This window comes from Prinia subflava, chromosome 6 (assembly GCF_021018805.1).
Source record: "Prinia subflava isolate CZ2003 ecotype Zambia chromosome 6, Cam_Psub_1.2, whole genome shotgun sequence".
NCBI lineage: Eukaryota > Metazoa > Chordata > Aves > Passeriformes > Cisticolidae > Prinia > Prinia subflava.
In genome coordinates, this window is record NC_086252.1 from 33,958,442 (window position 1) to 33,979,680 (window position 21,239).

Genomic DNA, 21,239 nt, shown 5'->3' on the forward strand with positions numbered 1-21,239 from the left:
CGCTAGAAAGACACACAGAGTCTGGAGTTTGGGGAGATCAGAGTAGCAGCGGAGAAACCCTCCTGTTTTGTTTATTACTTTCTATTATATACTTCTAGCAAAGTGATCATGGACTGGAGAGTGGCATTGCCACCTCTCACCTACATTGGTCAAGGAGGCTGTCATTCAACTTCCCCTTCTCTTGGAGAAAGTATTCAAAACAATGGCAATATTTACAAAACACGATCTCCTGTTTACATGAATGAGCGTGAGAAGGTGCACACTTCTACTTTAGTATGAACACTCAGCTAACTAGGAAGATCTCATAGTGACAAACCATCAAGACACATACTGTTATTTTCCTGCCTCCGTAAGACTTCAGGATCTTGACTCGTGGTGACGCCTCGGTGCTTTTGATGGTCAGCTGGGGCCTGCTGTCCTGAAAGTGTCCATTGCAGGTGTCCAGCAGCACGGTGTCACCCTCCTCCCGTGCAGCCACGCCGCAGTTGCAGGCGGTGTTGGAGCGGTGGCCGCCGCAGCCCCGCTGCCGGACGTGCACCTCGAACGCGCGCGAGTCGCTGCGGCACAGCACGAACGTCCCGACTTTATGGCTGTCATAGCGCCTAAACAGCCCCAAAGAAACAGAAACAGAGAGGGTTAGAGACCCTCAGCATGCACCCGTGCTGGGTGTTTGTTGGCACCCGTGCAGGAGAACTCCCTAATTACAGCAGCGTGGTGGTTGGCCTTGGAAGAGGGAGCCATCCACACATGGGGAAGAGTTTCTCTGGCTGTGTATCCAAGGGAATGCAGCAGCAGTTCTTAGCTGGAAGTGCCTAAGAATTCCTGTGAAAAGCAGGAGTTGTGTCCCATGTCCCAGCTGCTGCCATGGCAATGGGCATGGATAAAAAGGGTAAACATTTGATATAAAGCAAATGGGAAGAAGTTTCCTGCCTCTGGGTCTTAAATATATTTTGGTTCTAACCGGATGCTCTTAGAGTGCGATGTTCTTCAAAGGGACATCAGTGCTCAAATAACCTCTTCTGTGACTAGTCACCAAATTTTACAAGTCTGGCTGTGGCTACGTATCAGCTTCCTGTGGAAATCTGGATTCTACTGAAAGCCTGCTAAAATGAAGTTTGTTCTTCCCCCTCAATGAGTTTGCCGCAAGCACAACTTTCACACTCAATGGATTGGCAACCAGCACAAGCCAGCACGGAGGACAATTTAGGACTTTCATCCTTTTGTGTAAGGCAAGTCCCTGCTCCATCTGGGTGAGGCCAAGAGCACGATAACTTTAATAACTTTGCAGGTGTTTGCCCTCCACATGAACCATCTGTAATCGCTGGGGTTTCCACAACAGAGGCCTGTGAGTGGACCCTCCTCTGCTTGTTGTTTGTGCTCTCACTCCATAAACTTGTCTCATTCTCACTCTATTGTATTATATAAAAGGAAATAGTAGCCATATACTTAATATATGTTGTTGATATTTTCTTCTTATAAGCCAACAGCTTTTGTCTTTAAAAACAATGGATTATTCTGCTTTCTTTTAAGGCACTGTGATTAGTTTTAAACATGATTTTTATGAAATTAAGTAATATGGAAACTAAACTATAAGCTTATAATAATAAGCTTTATTCTTTCTACAAGACGTAAAACATAAAAAGGAATGTATAAAATGCTTCTAAATAACAGGATTATTTTTTAAGCAGTGCCGTACAAACATCCACATTTTTTCAAGCCATTAATGTTTCTTTGATGCAGAGGAACAAATGGCTTGAGAGCTGTGACTTTTTCACATGTATATTTCTACGTTTTGTTCCTCTTCAGAGTAAAAACTATAGATAACTTTGTAGTTTAAAATGCAGTAAAAAATTTAAACTCCAGCTTGTTTTCACTGATAGAAAACACATCTGACTTTATCTTTCATCTGGAAAGACTTAATCAGGTTGGCCATAAAGTGATAAGATTTTGAATGGTTCTGTCTCATCCTATTTTCTAAGCAGATACATAAATCCTGCAGCACAGTGCATAGATGCTGCTGCCAAGATTGATCAGAGCTAAGGACAGTATAAAACCCAGATAATCTCCTTAAACATCAAGTACTTGTTCCATTTGGACGTGTTTGTGGTGGAGAAAGAGGAGAGAGGATATTTTAGGAGAGCACCTTCCACAGTTTCCTTCCATAGGATCAGCGTAGAAGGAAGGGTGTTGAAGGAGATGATGGGAACTAAGGCATCAGGTCGGCTGTACCCAGGCTAATCATCTCTGTCTGGTAAAGAGGGCTGGTTTTGCATGTGCATATAAGTGCCATTGCAGTCAGGGGAGCTATTTATTGTTTAATAATCATTGACAGTGGATGCAGTCCAACCCTCCTGGAAGTCACTCCGAGTCCTTCAATTAAGTCATGGCGAAGATTGCGCAGCACATAACGAACATGCACCGTGCCCAAATTAGAGCTTTCAGAATGGATAATTGGATGTAGTCAGGTAAACTTTTGCGGTGTTTATACAACTGTAATTGTGATAATGATTCTTTGGACAAGGTTGGAGAGGTTGCCTGAAGCAGACTTAGAGCAGCTCTTGCCTGAGGGAATTCTGCTTCTTCCTTGTGGACCGGGCACCACTCTTTGTGTCTAAATCTCCCTCCACAGAGCACTTCCCCATCCTGCTTCCCTGGTAGTCTGCAGCAAGGACAGACTGGGTGAAAAGGGGTTCCTCCCTCCCCCTCCGTGTGCTGAGATTGTTTTCCAAGGGCAGAAGGAAGTTCTTGTCCTGGTACGAAGTCACATATCGAGTTATGCTCTTTATCCAATAATTATAAAACACTCCTGAGTGTTTGTTTAGGGCAGTGAGATTCTATAGGAATAATTTCTGTTGGTAAATCATAAAAGAAGGACTGAGGGGGTATAGACATATGTAAACAACTACTACCTAGTAATGTTCAACTAACTCACCCTGCACTTCCTCTTCACCAAGCTGCGCTGCACCTTTGTAATAATTCAATGTTTTTTGTGGTCATTTCCACCACAGCTTTGCCACCAAACGATTTGATTTGTTGACATGACCCTTCAGGATCCTTCTTTCCTTGCTACTAAGAACTATTTCGTGGTAGGCTTGACCCTATGAAGAGCTGGGTGATGCTGAAGGACATTCTCTGCTTTCAGAGTGTTCATCCCAGCACGTTGTTCAGAGCAGATGTTGGGTTATATTCAGCAGGCACTGCATGCCTGGGGACAACTAAACTGCTGCAGACTATCAAAGCCCCAGCACCTGGCAGGGCTCCTCCTGCCCAGGACTTAGCTGTGGGCTCCTGTGATGAAAGTCACTAAAGCCAACCAACAAATGGTGCCATTTCCTTGGTGATAATATTGATGGGATTATATGGATTAGTGTAAACTTTTGAGAAATATGAAAAATCTTTTAACCTTTTTCTTTTTTTTTTTTTTTTTGGTAAGGTAAAATGCAAAGTAACATAAATGATGTATATAGTTCCCCAATCAAAAAATATTCCCTTTTTTACTTTGCCCTAAAAGGATTTTCTGCATATTTAGTTTTAAGCTAGTACTTCATATTTAAGAATCTGCAATTTATGGCATGAAAAGCTTTTATATTTATAATGTGCCATAACCAGTAATGAGGGCTATACTTTTGCTTTACCAGGCTTTCACATTTGTTTAATTTAGAAGGTACTTTGCTATAAAAGGAAGTGCTCTCTCTGGATTTTAGCTGGTATAATTAACGTTATTTCACATCTACGCTCCAATATACACAAATTGATTGTGCTTATGCTGTAAAATATGACACATTCTTCTTTGATTTTCAGTCACAGACTTTGGTGAAAAGAATGAAAAGATTACAAGATAAATATTCCTGCAGACATATATTAGCAGGAGGCAGAGCAAAGGAGAGTGTTATTAAGGAGTGGGAGTTGGGTATTTCAGTCGTCTAATGAATATCTAACTACCTCAGATGTAATGTGAGCTCACTATGTCAGAATAGAAACATTGGAAACAGCACAATGGAAGTTCAAAAATACATTGTGAGTGGCCATTTCAGTAAGAAAATTTTACAGCCAATAAGAATTCAGTCTTTTGATTTTTACACCATTTTTCAATCTTCCAAATCTATTCAAATAATTATTTTTATTGAAGTTAAATTTTCCATTTTTTATGATTTTCATTTAAATTTTGAAACCACAAAAAGGTTCTTATTTCAAATACACTTTTCCTACCACATTCTCTTCCATGAAAAAATGGGAATGCTTCACTTCCAGATCTGTGTCAGCCTTTGCCTTCAGATAATAGTTTTGTAACAGGACAGAAGCAGGAATTGCATTCCTCACTCCTTAAATGCAGAGTTTTAAAACCATTTGCTAACGTGGTAAAATTTTTTTTGGATAGGCAGTCAGAGAAGTTGCTTAACTGATGTGTAATAACATAGCCTAATCATTATAATAATTGAAAGAGAAATTATTTACAGTAATAAATGGGAATATAAGTAGGAGTAATGGGACTGTGAAATGATGGGTAAGAAAGTTGGCTGAATATCAAGAAGTGATACATCTTAGGGAAATAACCTAGTTATTGAGATGGACAAAGCCCCATCAGCGTGGCTCATTTAAAGCTGCACTGGACAGCAGTGATGAATGTCTGTCCACAAGGAAAAACCTGCAGTTTCTGAGGGGCCAAGCTGCTCCTGGGTTTTTCCTCTTTCAAGTCTGTGTGTGTCTGAGGCAGGATGACACAGAAGGATGGGTTTTTCCAAACTCCCTGTGCCAAAATAGAACATAAATTGCTTAGAAGCATTTCTGTGTGCTATCAACAATAGGATTAAAAAATGAGTTATTCAAATAAAATTGCTTTATTTAGTTTTAGACCTTTTATTTCCACGGAAGCAATGTAAAAATGTGCTACATGGCTGGAAGAGTGTCCCTATTCAAAGAGGTATTTTTCAGCTATTTATAACTCCCTAAACACAACAGTCTGACAGATCACTGTCTGCTCCCAGCCCTTAATCAAAAGGGAGTATTTTAGAATATAAATGTATAGAGAGGTTTGAAATAATACTCTGATCTGGTTTAATATCCCAGAGTTGAAATAATTGCAGCTACATGAGGCATGGGAATATCTGTGAACCTCTTGCAGCTCTAATGAAGCTTCCAAAGCAAGAAAAGCACCCAAACTTGTATGAAACAAGTTCCTGACCACATTTAAATGCTGTTCAGCAAAGCAGAAGGGGGATTGGGAAACCAGGGATAGGCAGAGCTAATCTCCTGTCTCAGACTGCCCAATTTATGTGAAACCTTTGTTAGAAGCAGATGTGTAACCTTTAATGGAGTCACTGCCTTTCTTACTCACATTTCATCAGCAGATTTCTCCAGCTTTGACATCATTTCAGATGGCACCACCAGAGCATGTTGGACTGAAACTGGGATTTCAGGACAGCAGAAATTCACACCTGCCAAGCCCTTGTGGATGCTGTGCACCCAGAGTCACTCCCTGTGCCAGCAGGAGGTTAACAGTGGAATGACAAACTTGGAATGTCCTGTGAAAGGTTTGCCACACTGCATCAAATGTGCCAGCTTTAAAACTTTCAGTGATACCCATTAGCTGGGATAAATAGATTCATGAATGATTAGGGGAGGTAAATGTAGAAAAGTTCTGTACAGTTCAGGCTGTCAAACACAAAGGCACCACTTTGGCTCAGTAACTCTTTAAGCTGCTTATTGCTGGGTAATCCAGAAGAACATTTGGACACTAAGGGAGGGTGTACAATTTTAGTTTTGCATTCTTCTATGATATTTGACACTTATAATTTCTGGACCTTTTATCTGAGACATTAGAGCCATCTTTATGGGGTTTCTTGGTTGTGTTTATGATTGTCAACTCCAGCTGGACACAAACCAGCTCTGGAAGTAGAAGAAATCAAGAGCATCCTGCTGATGAGTGACTTTGCACCTGATGTTGCTAAACTCCTGGGAAGGACCAGGCTGCCCCTGTGTGCTGTGCTGCTCTGGTGCCATAAAGTGTCACTTGGGTGGCACTGGGGTGGCACTAACACTATGACACATGGTGTAGGCACCCTCTCAAAACCACTAGTGATGGTTCTATTTGAAGAACATTTTGGAACCTCACCTTTGTCTGGTAAAAATTATTCAGACTCCAACCCATTGCTTCTCAAAGATTAATCAGTTTCTAGTCCTATTGTTAAAAGGAGTACACAGCTGGAAGAAAACCACGTGTGCTGTTGAAGGAGTACATTCCTCATTGTAAGCAAGCTTGTTCAATGCTTTTTTGATATTCTAATGTAAACCCAAATGCATGCCACATCCAGAAACTGATAACTGCAGTAATTGAGCCAAATTATTTCAAAGTGGAATACTCACCATCCATCAAATGTGATAATGTGTGGATCAGTGAAAGAGTAGCAGTTCCCTGTTGGGAGGTCTCGGACTGTGACCTGGTTAAAATGAAATGTGTAATGAATACAGTCTACACAGCAGTTTTTCTTCATTACTGTTCTTCACAAAACATTAGGATTCGTGGGTTAAGTACAAACTACAGTCTGACTTCTGAAATATGATTGCAGATGGGGACAAAATAGGCTTTGCTTTCAAACAACAGAGTATAATCATAGCAAATAAAGGAATTCAAAGTGTTCCTGTTCATCTGATGTAATGTGTTCCCTTATCTGGTAAAAGATGAAGTTTTTTTACTAAAAAAACTTTCTGCTGAGGAGAAGATCATTCACTGAAATTACCACGAGAATAGAGTGCTCATTAAATTGTACTAATTTTAATGCCTGAAGTATGCTAAAAAGGTATGCTGTGATTAAGTAACATTAGCATGTTTTAGTGGTGGCTGCCTGTCCCCTAATCTGACCTCAGATTTCCTGTTGTGGCATCTGAATGCCTGATTTATCTCTTTGATGTGGATATTGATCAGATATTGATGAGGAAGCTCACACTGCTTTAAGTATGTGGGTGAAACAGGGAAGGATCTACTGCAGCTACTACAGAGATCTTCACCTGCATCAGCCCTTGATTCTTTGGGCACCAGCTGGAGCACAGAGGAGCTGTGAGAGCCCTGCAGGGAGCAGATGTGCCTGCAGCAGCCAGAGGCAGGGCTCTGGAGCTGTAACACCTGAATCTCAGGCCCTGTTGGGCCAGCTCTGCACAAAAGGGTGTTTTTGAATGGCTGAGTGCTCTGCTGTCCACTTCCCAAAAATTCAGGACTGGGTTGTGTGGTGATTTGTGATATAAAGAGCTCCCAGTCATACTGGTGGCAGTGATGGAGGGTTATGGTTTTCCATTACCCATCCTGACAGACTGATTTCGTGGCCAGGGCTGTTAATTCTTTGCCCCCTCCTTGCCCATGAGGAGTCCAGAGGTGCACTTGAGTTAGTTCTACCAGGATCCACGGAGCGGGGAAGAAGGATGGCTGCTATATCCCTGTGCAGCCTTTCAGAGGCAAAGCAGAACTTGGCTTTTGGGAACAGGGGTGAAATGAAATAAATGAATTAGAGGGTGAAGATAGAACCTGACAACGTTCCTCACCTGCAGAAATTCATCATCTGTATTTCAAAATGCCCCTTAACCATGACACAGGAACACTTAGATGCCCACTGTGTCTGGCACACCACACTTTTAGAATGATGGTTTTGAGGAGTGAAAAAATGAGCCCCTCTTTGAACAACTTTTTGATCTGGGATCAGTTGTATCCTTTGAATTTACTGTGTGATATCAAGCGTTTCAGAATTTTTCCGTTTTCTCCACAGCCTCACACTCCCTAAGTAAAATTTAGCACAAACAAGTCCATGTGGCCCTTCCTGCTCTGCTTTCTTGCATGATGTCAGCAGAATACACAATTCCTGGTTGCAGGCAGGAGTAGTTTGCTGAGAATATCCTGTTTATGGATATCTAGATACAGGATGCTCTGCCCACCGTTGCTGTTAAGTTTTCAGATAAATCAAAAATGTCTGAACAAGCCAGAAGCGTTAAAGATTATGTGGATTTTAATACATGGACTTTTTCTTGCTATGTTGTAAGAACATTAAGACCTCTAATTAACTACAAAGCAGCAATGGGAAAATAGTGGGGAGGGAAGGTATTGTCTATTATGTTTCCATAGATCAAGTTTTAATTAAGATAAATGGAATTTATTATTAAAATTGATTAATTCAATTTCACACTTGATATCTTCATATTTTAATGAAAGCATTTGTAATTTCAACCAAAAATAGGAGTGTGTGAGTGCACTATGCTGAATTAGCTGTAATTTCTGGTTTAAGAATCTTTAAAAAGTTTAAAAGAAGCCAGTTCTGGAGATGAAATGTTATACATCCATGCTAGGCATTTTACCTTTGAAGACAAAAATTCTTTTTGGTCCTGTTTAATCTCATTCTCTCATGACAAAACCCATAAAAAATAGGGCAGGCAATTTGTGGATTTCACTGGGGGGCATATCTGTTTTCAGTTACTTAAGATATGCCAGCTTCGATGTGCCCCTGCTCTGAGAAATTCAGCTCAGCCAGATCTGTGCTCTGGTTAATTCTCTGGGGCAGTGGGATTACAGCTCTCAAACCTCCCACCTGCAGGCCTGAAATAGCTTCACAGGCAAAGGGCTGGTCCTTGTTCACCACTTTTCTTTGGCCAGGCTTTCTAGAGGGAAAGTGTGGCTTGCCTTCCTGACTGCTCATTATTTTTATTTTGGACATTTTAGGATGAAGAAACAGAGCAGCCATGTGTGTTATCAAAGGTTTCCTGGAAATTCGTGACACAGTCACAAATTGAACATGGCACTGCTGAATCCCCTTCTGCTCTCTCCTTTCTGAGGCTCTGCCTTTCCTCTGCTTTTTCAGAAATGTTCTCCAAATCCTCGGTTTCCTCTCCCTCCTTCTCAAGAAGGTGCTTGTTCCCTAACCCATGTTCCCTCTCTCCTTTTCCAGAGGACAGAAGCACTCCTGGCTACCTCTGTATTCCAGCTCTTGTCCTTACTGATGTGCTGTAAAATGTAATTCTGTCAAAGCTCAAGGAATTCCATGTTAATTTTCTTGGTGCATAAAGCGACTGTTTTGCTTTACTCTGCTGACAGAGCTCATGGTTATATCAGATATTAGGAAAAAATTCTTTAGTTTGGGGGTGGTAAGGCCCTGGCACAGGTTGCTCAGAGAAGTGTGACTGCCCCTTCCCTGGAAGTGTTCAAGGCCAGGTTGGATGAGGCTTGGAGCAACCTGGGACAGTGGAAAGTGTCACTGCCCATGGCAGGGAGTGGATCTGGATGGTCTTTAAGGTCCCTTCCAACCCAAACCATTATGACAACCATCTCTAAAATTTTATTTTCTTTAGAAAAAAAAGAATAAAAAAAGTAAAAAAAGAGAAAAAAAAAAGGAAAGAGAAAAAGAAAAGAAAAGCCTCTCATTTCAATTTCCCACATTTTCCCCCTGATTTCAGGACCTTACCTTCACATCCCTGGGCGTGTGAGCCCTCCAGAGCCAATCCCCCGGCGCGAGCGGCCGGGCACGGAGGCGGCTGGCGCGGCTCCCGTCCTGCGCAAAGTCTGTCACCGCTGTCACTGTCACCGTGGCTGCTGCACAGCTGCTCCCCGAGCAGGGCCCTGGCCTCAGAGACACCCGGCAGGCCGAGAGGGCGATGTCTGGGGGCCCTGGCACCCGGCTGCCTGCAGTGAGCACCAGCACAGAGTCTGACAAGGGAACACAAACCCTGTGCTCTGCTCAACACAAACGTTGTGTTTGTGCTTCTCATTCCGGCACACGCGTCCTTGGAACCAGATGGGCTTTGCACGAAGGCAGTTGTGACTGACTGAACCTGGCATCCCTCTGCACTCTTCTCTACGCTGTTTTTTTATCCCTAAAATTTTCTAAAAACTCCGTGGTGTCTGTTTTTCCACAGGTGCTAATATTTCTGGGATGACAGTGCTATCTTTACGGGTCCATGCCCAGGGAATGAAGACAAGTAGTTCTCATGACCAAGAAAGAGATGAATCTGTGTTTCTGGAAAACATTTCTCTTTCACGGTCTGGAGTATAAGGAGGTCTCTGTTGGGAGTTATTTAATTTAAAATAAACAGGTGTTTTTGTGTGAAAAGGGAGGGTTCTTGAGCAAGTTTTTGGTGAACTATGGATCCACAACAGCAAGGCAAATGTAGCAGGTCTATTTTTGTATATTTTGGCTTTAGTTAGGTTATGGTGTTTTGCTTCCCAGTCTGTAAAATGATGGTAGTTTTATTCGTTTCCTTCACAGAAATGTTGTGGTAAATTCACTAAAAAGTGAGGAAAAATAATAAGCTGTGGAGATACTGGCTATGTCAGCATCTGTGGTGGGTAGAGAAATGATGTGTGGTGACAAAATCAGTGTGACAATGGCACTGCACATCATCTTTCCTAAAGAGACCTCTACACACAGCCAGAACGGCAGTGTCCTCTTCTCTCAGGTCCTGACCCTTTCTGCTGAGGTCTCAGATAAAGGGCAAACCTGAATTTTTATTTCCATAGGTGTGTTTTCCCTTCCACATACTGAATTACGATAGCATTTAGTTCTGAGCCATCTGGTCTGCACTAAATACAGGGTGCATTTTCTTCTCGAGAAGCCACTCAAGCTCTCATGAATCCTTTGGCTGATAGAAAATGAAACTGGTCCCACTGAAGCCAGTCAGAATCTAACTGCTGATTTCAGGACTTACAGGGTTTCTTGAAGAATACTTAGTTTTCTGTCCCAGATCACTAATTATCATCAGATAAGAATAAAGTTTTAGAAATGGTGGCCATAAAATTAATCTGAGATGAAAATAAGTGATTTTCTGATATTAAAATACATGATTTTCGTACCATTCTTCCCATTTGTACAATTGTTTGATAATTTATAGAGATGGCATTAAAGTATTTTAAGATGTATTTCTAACACAATCAAATAATTAGTGTCTTATTCCTTATGGAAAAATCTCATCAAATATAATGTAAATTAACCCTGTGCAGTACTGTGGAAACTGAACTAAAACCTACAGATATTAATGACATTTTATCTCTCATATCAAATCCTTAAAGGCTGTCTCACCTCACATCTTATAGAAAAGTCCTGGCTCATTTTCAAGGTTCTTGATTCAATTAAATTGGAGGGTTCCATGAGGAATAGTTATTGCCATTCCAGCCCCATGAGCTGTGCTCACAGCCCAGAACAAAAGTTTAAAATCAAAGAAAATCATCTTGTCAAAATAGTAGCGATAAACTTAACAGGAGCCGAACTCCAGTGGCTCTGCTGTGCCTTGGCATTCATTATGATATTGTCTGAACTTGGAGAGATATTTCTGTGCTTGTAATTAGCTTTCTTATCACTTATTCCCTACGTAATTAGCACAACAGTGTAGTTATATGGATTCAGTCCGACAAGGAGCTTGTCAGTTAATTTATTCGGTATAAATGAATCGCAGCTAAAATGGTTTTTATTTTTAATTTCCAGCACTGTGGCCAGCACACATTTTTCAGAAGCCCGCAGTGTTCCTTCAGATAAACTAATGGACCCTAAAGACAATAAAGGCTCAGAGCAAACGTGGCTGTGCAGACACCCAGCAGCAGATCCTCAGCCTTAAGTACATATAGATAGCTCAATAGATAAGAGCCCAGTGTCCTCTGAGGAAATAGCCTCAGGATGGAGCAACCACGGGCGAGAGCTGCCTTTAGTTTAAGCTGCAGAAATGAGTTGATGGAAAGTAACAGAGATTTTCCACTTCACTGACAACTTCCTTCAAATTTGAGTTAATTGGACGAGTTGTGCCTTCCTCCTGGCACCTCTTGGCACCAACACATCAAGCCCATTGACAGCTTGAAAATAGGATTGCTTCTGCAAGTCTTGTATCCTCTCTTTCTTCCAGTCAAGTGCACAGTGTGGGACTGGAGGAGACCTTGCTGAGGGGTCAGCCTCAGCCCGATGTGCTGAGCTCAGCCTCCCCCACTGCACAGCTCCTGGCCCACACTCTCAACATCAGGGAGATTCTGAAAGCTTTGATCCATGCTAAGAAAATGAGAGTTAAACACACGGCCTTGGCTGGGACTAATTCCTGTCTGATCCTCAGGGCAGTCGGTGTCTGAGTTGCTGGGGGTGTGTGGGGATGTCCCAGCACACACCAACCCCAATCCCCCAATCCCTCAGAGTGAGGCAGCCTCTCCTCTGCCCTGCTGCCCAGGGAAATCCTTTCCCAGGAGCTCAGAGGATGTTTTTCCGATGGAGCAGCACAACTCCAAGCCCAGAGCCATGTGCAGAGCAGAGCAGCACTGAGCCATGCAGAAATGCAAAGTACTCCACGTACCAGAGCCAACACAGCTGCTGGAACCATAAGGTGCTGCTCAGTTTAAGATCATTGTGTTATGATGTCATTTAAATTATTTTTCTTTCTTCTGTCTAAGCACTTGGCTGATGGTGAGGAGAGCCAGGAAAGGGAATTAAAAAGGGAAAAATATCTGGGCTTTGCCAACAATTTTTAGAGCTGGCTTTTTGTGGGTAGAGAAATTGCAGCTGTAATCTTATCTCTAAACATTTTTCTCACTGAGTCTCTTACGGGAGAGAAAGAAGTGACTTGTTAGAAACAGGCTTGGGTGTTTTATTTAGTGCAAATGCAAAGTAAATACCTTCATGCCACCCTTAGGCAGGAAGGGTATTCCAGCTGACTGACCTGAAGACAGCATTTACTGAATAAAAGGGCAAGAGTTTTCTCAGTGACATTGTCAATGTTTTCAAGTTAATAAAATAAAAAATACCCTAAATGTTTAGAAAGAGAATAATACATAAGCACAAGAATGATTTTTCCTTCTACATTAAGTTAGACAAAAACTATAAGCCAGCAAAAGAAAGGAAAAAGGCTTCACTATGCATTTACTGAATAATAAATCTGCAGGGGAGCTTTTTATTGATAATTAATGAAATTATTCTACCTAAGAACATTCCTGCTACAAAAAAAAAACCCTTAAAATGGAATTTTACACTCCTGGAATTTAAAATAAGTTCTTTTACTCTCAGTTATTTCATCCATAAATCTCAACAGACTACTATTTAGGTTATTGCTAGTCAGATTTATGGCTATGAGGTTTTTTTTTTTCTCAAAAACCTGTCAGGTATTATCAGCTGTTTTATTTTGCAGATAAAAATATGGCCTAGTTGGCTGATTTTATGGCTTCTGCCCTTTGGTATTATTTAGATATTATATTTTCTATTAGAATTCATGGTAACTTAAATACTGGATAAAATAATCACATTGATTTGATGTCAGTATTTAAAACTCTTACCCAGGTCCTCAGTACTTAGTTGCAAAGTAATTTTACAGGAATCGTCCTGCCCAGGACATGCAATGGGTACTGTGCTCAGGACAGTCAAAACGTGCTCCTTGCCATCCTCTGCAATTTCTAGTGACTCTGGTGAAAACTGGAAAAAAGAAAACAATTTTTAGATCATTTTGACAGGCAAGAGAAATGACAGATTATTCAGGCAATGCTGACATCTATGAAGTCTTAAGTGGTTTTAATCAGTTATTAAGATATATAATTACCTGCAAAATAATAATAATCTTTATCATAATCTCCCTAATAATATTAAATTTTGCAATAGTGATCTTCAACTTTATAAGCTAAAATTGCTCTTAACATACTTTAACAGTTTTGGCAATTAAGAAAATATTTTCAGTACCCACATATAATGTGTAATTGCTTCTCATCTCCAAATCTGAAAGCTGGCTTTTATTGAGCCTGAGAATAATACTGTAGAATTATTTCATTTTTAAATACTCCTGGTTCAAAGGAGAAGTACCATGGCATAAAGTCTGGGATAACCTCACGGTCATGGACTCTATGTAGTTTGCACCAGGTGCAAAATACTTGCAATTTTTGACCAATTCCCCTTCCCTGCTATGGCAGGAAGAAGAATTGCTCTGTTCATAAAATATTACAGGTTTGGAGACCCCTGCCCCAGGGAGAGAGCTTGGGTTGTGCCTTTTCTGTCTGCTCGTTGTCCTGGGAAAAGAGCAGGAACAGTACTCAGGACTAGTCAGAAATGGGAATTTCCACTCCCTGGAAAATTCTGTCTTTAAAAAAAAATCCTCAGAAACTGTTCTTCACACACCACACAGAATGGGCTGCCTGATTTTTGAAACCCCTTTCATGGAGGCATGAAACTCAGATACTCAGGAGATCCCAAAATCTCCTGGGCTGCCAGGCTGACAGCCTGACCCTTGAGTGGGGTTAGACCTGGTCCTTGCACTCAGTGTGAATTTATCTACGGCTGCTTCTCTTTTGTAATGCCTGACCGTAACAAGATGATGGGTAAAAACCCCCATATTTTGCCTTCCCTTTGTTCAGGTTTAGTTCCAACAGAAGTGTGCATCCTTGCAGGTTTGTGGGTGTGTCCTCCCATCACATAAAACCCCCAGAGCTGCTCAGGGCACATTTACAAGGACACGTAGCTTTGCTCCTGCTCCGTGGCACATCAGTGTCCACACATGCCCACGGTGCCAGTGGGTGCTTCAGGGTGTTTTACACACAAACTGAAAGCCATTTTCTCAAAATGAACATGGAAGCAGAACTGCTTGTGATGATCAGGACTTGTTTCCTCACCATGATTTTCAAATATTCCCAAGTCAGTGACTCAGGGCCGTGGGCATTACCTTAATCCCAGCATAGAAACCTTGGCTGTCCTCAGGCAGTGACTGCTGCTCAGGAGGGCCCCTCCTAAAAGCTGTGACAGTGCAAAAGACCTGTAAGAAATAAATAAACAGCACATGCTAGAGCATTTCTTAATAGCATTCATATAATTATGCATCGTCCTGTTGCTCAGAGTTTTTAAGCTTTCATTCTACTGCTGAATTATATTTTGGGGATTTAGGCTTTGAGAATATTTATGTGTAAATTTTGAGATTTGGAAGAATTTTTGATGCATTTAATAAGCAAAGAAATATGACTTTTGTCATAAATTAATAACGCTTTATGCTTACAATGTATTTTCTTCTGCAGTTTTTAAACACTTTGGTTTGTCATTTTAACTCCTTTTACTAAGGAAGAATTGTTCATAGGTGTTACTGTCAGAATTCAGACATTTGCTCTTGGGATCCCTGTCTCCAGCCTGTCCACTGGATCAAGTATCTTCTCTCTGTACCACGTTTGTAAGCATTTTATTTTAAAATTTAAATTAGTTTGACAGTCATCCAATCCCAGAAACTGTGTCAGCAATAAGAGAAGCTCCTTTTTTTCCCTTATTGTTATATAAAAGATGATGCAGATGTGCCTATAGGGTTTATATTGTATTTAAAAAAAAGAAAATTCACCCAAACAAAAACTCCCCCGAACACAATGTGCCAGGACACTTATGTTGTATTCTTAGCACAGCCACACAACTTTTATCTCTGCTGAGCCCGCACACCATCTGCCAACTTAATGTTTCATTGGTTTCAGAAAAACCAAATTGCAAAAATCATTTCTAAGATCATAAGATTAAAAGGCAGAAATTTTCCTTAAAGCAAATGACAATAGACTCGGAAACTGTAGTTCTGAATATTTTTTTTAGTCTTCTTGGAAATGGAGTAACAGATTGTGACATATTAAATCAAATTCCAGTTACTCAGAGGACATATTTATAGTTGCTGCCTTTTTTAAGCCTCAACTAACCCACGAGGAAGAACTGGACCAATCCAATTTATTTTCCATTATAACAAAAACCTCTGGATAGATTTTCCAGCATCACTCACTGGCCATGCTGATGCTTGTAGCTCTCACCTGCTGGCTCAGGCACGACCCTCATGACCACTGGCTGCAAAGCAGGTTCCACACCAGGATATGCCCAGATTCATGTAGTGATATGGGCACAAGCTGCATAACAGCCTGCAAAATTTCATTTAGCACCCTAAAAATCCCTCCTCGTTACCATCAAGTCATGAGTTTGCTCCAAACTGAAGAATCTTCTTCCCTACCTCATTTGTGCACGGTGGAAATTCCCCACCAGCGATACAGGGTTGTTTGTAGGGCTGTGGGGAAAAACAAGTGTTTTCTGTGCTCTTCAAGTGGATTATTTCCAGTTCAGCTCAGTCCCAGGCTTATGTGCCTTTTGGGATGTTTTTACCTCCACAATTTTTCTCGGTCTCTGGCAGACAGCTCCAGACAGTTGGGCCCAGTGAAAATGGTGTCATTTGTTACATTAACAAGATGGAAGCCTTGAGGTTTTACTGGGTGTACTGGGGGAAAACAGGCACGGATCTCACCTCTCAGAGATACTTTACAGTTAAATTCCTCAGATATTTCATAGTTATCCAGTTTGCCTCTGAAGGAGAGCAAGTTGTTGTCTCCTCAAGGTAATAAGCCCCTGTTATCATTAGATATTTATTATCTCCAATCCTTCCCTTAAGGCTCGTGTTCAGCCTACAGACTTTTCAAAACACTTCTTCTGCTAGGAAGGCAGCAAGTGAGTGTTGATCATGCTCCTGCAGCTTCTCCTGCTGCTGCCACAGGGAGAGTCTGCAAAATCAGGATCTGACAAGGCGGTGACAACAGAGAAATAGAAACAGAGAAATAATTCAGATAATTCATATTCCCCCTACTGGAAAATAACCAGCACTGACCCCCGTGCAGAGCTCACTGAGCACATCACAGGCACCCACATTGCAGATGGTTGTTTGCACTCACTGGGCTGTTTGCACTTTTGGCTTCAGTGCTTTTCACCAGAGCTGTTCACACTGAGACTCCCTGTGAGCACAGCACGAGCAGTGTGTGTGCCAGGGAGGCAGCAGGGACAGGCACGGGGATGCCCAGCATTGACAGAGGCATTGCCTGGTGATCTTCCCCACAGTGATATTCTGGCAAGCATCAGCACCCAGCCTCCTTGTATGCCCTCTCATATATATTTTAGAGGTATATTTTATTGATAAAGCACCAAGCACTCTAATAAAAATTTACTCCCTAATGATACCCTGAGATATCTGTGGACTGTCAGTCCATCCCAGCTCAGTCTTCAGTGCTTTTGGAGGTCAGCACAAACTTTAAAAATCCAAAATGTATGGACAGCCAGCACAATTTAGGTTTCATTTCTGTCTTTTATACCATTCCTTCCCTCGTATTGCCTCTTCCTTGTTGGGTGCACACCTCACAGTCAGCAGATATGTTCATCAGCTGCTGAGCTACAGGTTGACAGTTTGTCACATAATTATGATAGTCACTCCAAGGAGGAGGGTTTTTTTGCCTTCAGCTAAATACTAACCCTTTTTTTCTGCACTTCAGTAATCAACTTTTTCTTTCTCTTTTTCTCTTCCCCCCCTACACCCATCTCAGGATGCAGCCTTTTTAAAGCAAAGAGATAAAAGCACCACTGACAGCAGTATGCTGATGGCCGTGACAAGTTAGGAAGTATTTTTCCACAAACTCATTGGATCTGTTAAAAAAAAAAAAGTCAAATTCTATTTTTTCATCATCTCTTTTAAAGGGACAGGGGCCCTTGGACAGGATGACTGGATTGTTTCTTAACATGGGATGTTTTATTTTTCCTGTGTGCTGGCAAAACTTCCTATAGTGCAGAAATCTTCTTGTAGGCACAAAACTCTTCTCAAAAAAGGGTCTTTTAGCTGAGAAGTGTCTCTCCTTGTTTATTGTGGAGCAGATTTCCCCCTCCCATGGACTCAAACAGAGTTGTACCCATTTTGACATGAACCCCATGAGCAGCTTCTTTAGCTAAAAGCAGAACTCAGCCATTAGTTTGGTAGGGTCAGCTAGTTCTGTGAAACAATTTAGAGGAACATTTTAATCCTAGGACCTGTCACCATCTCCAGAAAATTTCTCCCTGATAACTTGCTCTTTTCCCCTATAGCTTTCAGAATTCAAGTTTCCTCCAAATCATTTGTTTCTACTTATTTTGATGATAATAGTGTCTTCAATTCCACCTTTTCCCCTAACTATTTCTGGATGTGGGGAGTCCAGGCCGGGGCATGGAGGGGACGTTTGCCAGCAGATCCAGCTTTGCCCTGTCCCCTCTGCATCAGCCCTGTGCTCACACAAGGGGTTCAGTTGGCAAAGGCAGCTGTGGGAAGCTCCCTTCTCAACAAGAGGAAACATTTAGGGGTTCCTACTGCTGCCATTCCCCCAGCAGGGAGATCTGGGTGCTGCTGGAGGTGCAGGAGCCTGGTGTGAGGTTGGTTGTTAGCTCTGGGGCTGGATCCAGCCTCCTGCAGGGGCATCCCCCGTGTCAGAGAGCAGGCTGGGGCTGCAGGGCTCAGAGCCCCAGGTGACACTCCTGGAGGGAAGGAGGAGGAATTCCATGCCAGGTGAAAAGTATCTCCTGGTGTCTGTCAGGGCACTGCAGCTTCCATTGCCTTCTCCATTAAACACTAATGGGCTAGGGTCAGAAAAACCTGGAGTCACCACTGTGGGAGCTGGGAGCGGGTGTGGGAGGGAGCTGTGGTTTACAGCCTTGATGAAAAGAGCAAAGGATGAGCAGAACTGAGGGATGACATTTGCAGGGAAGCCAGAAGAAAAGAAAAATAGGTCTCATTAGCTCAAGAAAATGGTCTGGCTGTAGGTATTTGCAGAGAGGGGTAGGAACAAAGTCTCTGGGCAGGCTTTCCAGAAGGGTTACCAGGAAGGGGAGAGCAGGGAGAATCTGTCTTTGATTTAATTAATGAACTAGACCTTCCAGCTTTAGAACACAAATCACTGCCTGTGAGGGGCTGTTGGCTGTGCAAAGGAGGGAGCAGGTGCAGCTGTGTGACCTGGCACTGCGGGTAGCCCAGCTCTGCTCACTTTGCTGCTGGCTGTGCAGGAGCAAGGCAGCTCTTCCCACTTGTCAAGTGGCCAGGCAGTGTGTGGAAGCTGACTCTAGGTCATTATTCTGCTAAGGAAGGAAATTTTCCCAGGGTAGTAGTAAGGTGTTTTATCATCTGCAGAGTTTTGCTCATCAACTCTCTGACCCTTTCTGCTTTAAAATGTCTGTTCAAGTTCACCCAGAGTTCTGTTTCTGAGGGGATGCTTCTCATTTTCTACCTGAAGGTTGAGGAAGAAATTGAAAACTCAGCTGTGACCTACAAACAGGCAGGTCTTCCTATTCCTGTTGATTTTGACAAATCCAGTGGCTGGGAGAGGATTAGTTCTTAAGTTGCAGAAATGCCACTTTGTCACTTTGGAGTCCAGGTGCTGGTGCAGACCTCTGGACTGGGCAGTGACAGTCTGAGTCAGTGAGAGCTGAGCCACGGGCATGAAGTGCCCCAAAGGGGAGATGCTGAGTGTCAATGCTGACTGGGGGTCTGTGAGATGGGACCTTACTCTTTCTGGGAGAGGAGAAGGGGCAAATCCTCATGATGGCCTTCTAAGCACTTGAGTATTTCCATAGGTATCGACCTAACATTATTTAACATTTATGCACCACATGCCCAGGATTTTCTGTCTAAGTGCAATAAATGCAGTGGATCCATCATCTAGTATGAGCTGCTTCTCTCACCTGAGCTGAGCTGGGACATCTCTTAAAGCACTGGCTTTAAGGATCAGACAAAAATCCTACTTCCTTGGGAGCTGAATTGTAAGTGCTCTGCAAGATTTGGCTTTCTTCAGCACCAAGAACAACAGGACTGTGAGACCTCTTGCCTCATCACTGGAGGTAAGACCAGTTTGGACCAACCTGGCCTAGCAGAAGGTGCCCCTGCCCATGGAAGGGGGTTGGAACCGGATGATCTTTGGGGTCCCTTCCAATCCAAACCGCTCTATGAAATTTCATGTTTTTTCCCTTGTGAGAGAAAAAATTGTTATTTTATATATTGAGGTGATAATTTGCTATGTTTTTGGCTGGGGCAAAATCTCCTCTGTTGCAGAGTGCCACGCAAAGGAGCCACTTCTGTCACAGAGCTCAGAAAGGCTGGTTTTGCTTAAACTTTCTTATTTTGCAACGAGCACCGTGGTTTATGTAGGGTGACAATTGCTCCTCACCATGTGAACTTTTGGATTGCTGTGCTGAGCAAAATCTGCACAGTTTTCTTCTAAACACCTTTCTTTCTTAGCATAACTCATTACTCACAGTGTGCTGCTATAATTTATAGATGGCTGTGCCTCGAGGAATGAAATGACCTCTGTCACTATCACATAAATAAGGTTTAGGAATGCCAGGATTTTCATATCAGATGGAGTAGGCTTCTTTCAGAGCTTATAGAGAAATAGTGGCATGTTATAGATTTATTTAAGACTGCAATAGTTTCATGAACATTAGGCTGCCAGCATTACTGTCTGAAATAACAAAATTGGAACCCAAAGACGGGGGGAAGAAAGGACACATGATGGCTATTAAAAAATAACTGGCTGTTTAGTCGATACAAGTTCAGGAATGTTGGCTGGTAAATCTCAACTCTTCTCTAAGGTTTGACTGTGTATTAAAATATATCAATAGCTATTCCATTATGTGACTGACCTATTACCTGGAGACTTTTTTACAGACAAAGAATGGATTCACATCAACCACCCAAAAAGTGATGTAAAAAAAAATTGTCTTGCTTGGCTGTAGTTTTTTGTCCAGAAAAGAACAGAGAAGATGCTGATTTCAGGCCATGAATGTGTGGAACCAAATGCAGGTTATTGTGCAGGTAGAAATAATCAGCTGAAAAGGTTCAAGAAAGACAAGTAGTTTTCAAAATGCTGCAAATTCTCTGTCCTGGGGGACAAATTCTGCCTTTAATGCCTCTTGTGCACCCTGGCAGTGCACAGCCTTGGGGATGCTACCACTAGGCTCTGCATGGGGAAGGGGAATGCTCCTGATTTTCTGTCTCCTCTCTCATATAGCTTTTTTCAGTGTGAGTCTGGCCTCCCTTTAATGCTGCCTGAGAGAATATTCTTCCACCTGCATCATTCTTGGGCAGGTGAGAGTTACCCACTGCGTCTGTGTGGCAGAGTTTGATGCCCAGGGTTTGATTCTCCTTTTATTGGCATCACCTTTTCTCTACAAATGCCAAATTTCTTCAGATTTGCTCTACTGGTGGTGAGAGTCTTCTTCTTTTTGAATTCCGTTAGACACCCAGACTGGGATGGCAAACACAGTGAAATGCTTTCTTAAAATCTTTATTTTGTAAAACTGAATTCTCTGTTACAGCTGAAGCTTCATAGCTTGGTTTTCACCCATGATGATTTATGGATAATTATAATTACTAAAATAGGGCATGAAGACCTTTAAAGAAGCCTAACAAAGAAGAGAACACTTTAGTCTCACTAAACCCACTAAATTAAACACGTAGTTTCAGCAGAGGACAAAGAA

The 21,239-nt window shown here is 42.1% G+C and overlaps 1 protein-coding gene across 1 annotated transcript in view; it reads right to left on the minus strand.

The window, feature by feature from the left end:
• LOC134552441 (von Willebrand factor D and EGF domain-containing protein-like) overlaps positions 1-18,189 on the minus strand; it is a 110,230-nt gene extending 92,041 nt beyond the window's left edge. The window contains exons 1-6 of the mRNA XM_063401155.1: positions 18,082-18,189; positions 14,641-14,730; positions 13,271-13,406; positions 9,438-9,655; positions 6,364-6,437; positions 332-602 (exon numbers count right to left, since the gene is read on the minus strand). Coding sequence (XP_063257225.1) covers positions 332-602; positions 6,364-6,437; positions 9,438-9,655; positions 13,271-13,406; positions 14,641-14,730; positions 18,082-18,189 — 897 coding nt within the window. The remainder of the gene's footprint in view (positions 1-331; positions 603-6,363; positions 6,438-9,437; positions 9,656-13,270; positions 13,407-14,640; positions 14,731-18,081) is intronic.
• Between the last annotated feature and the right edge of the window lie 3,050 nt (positions 18,190-21,239).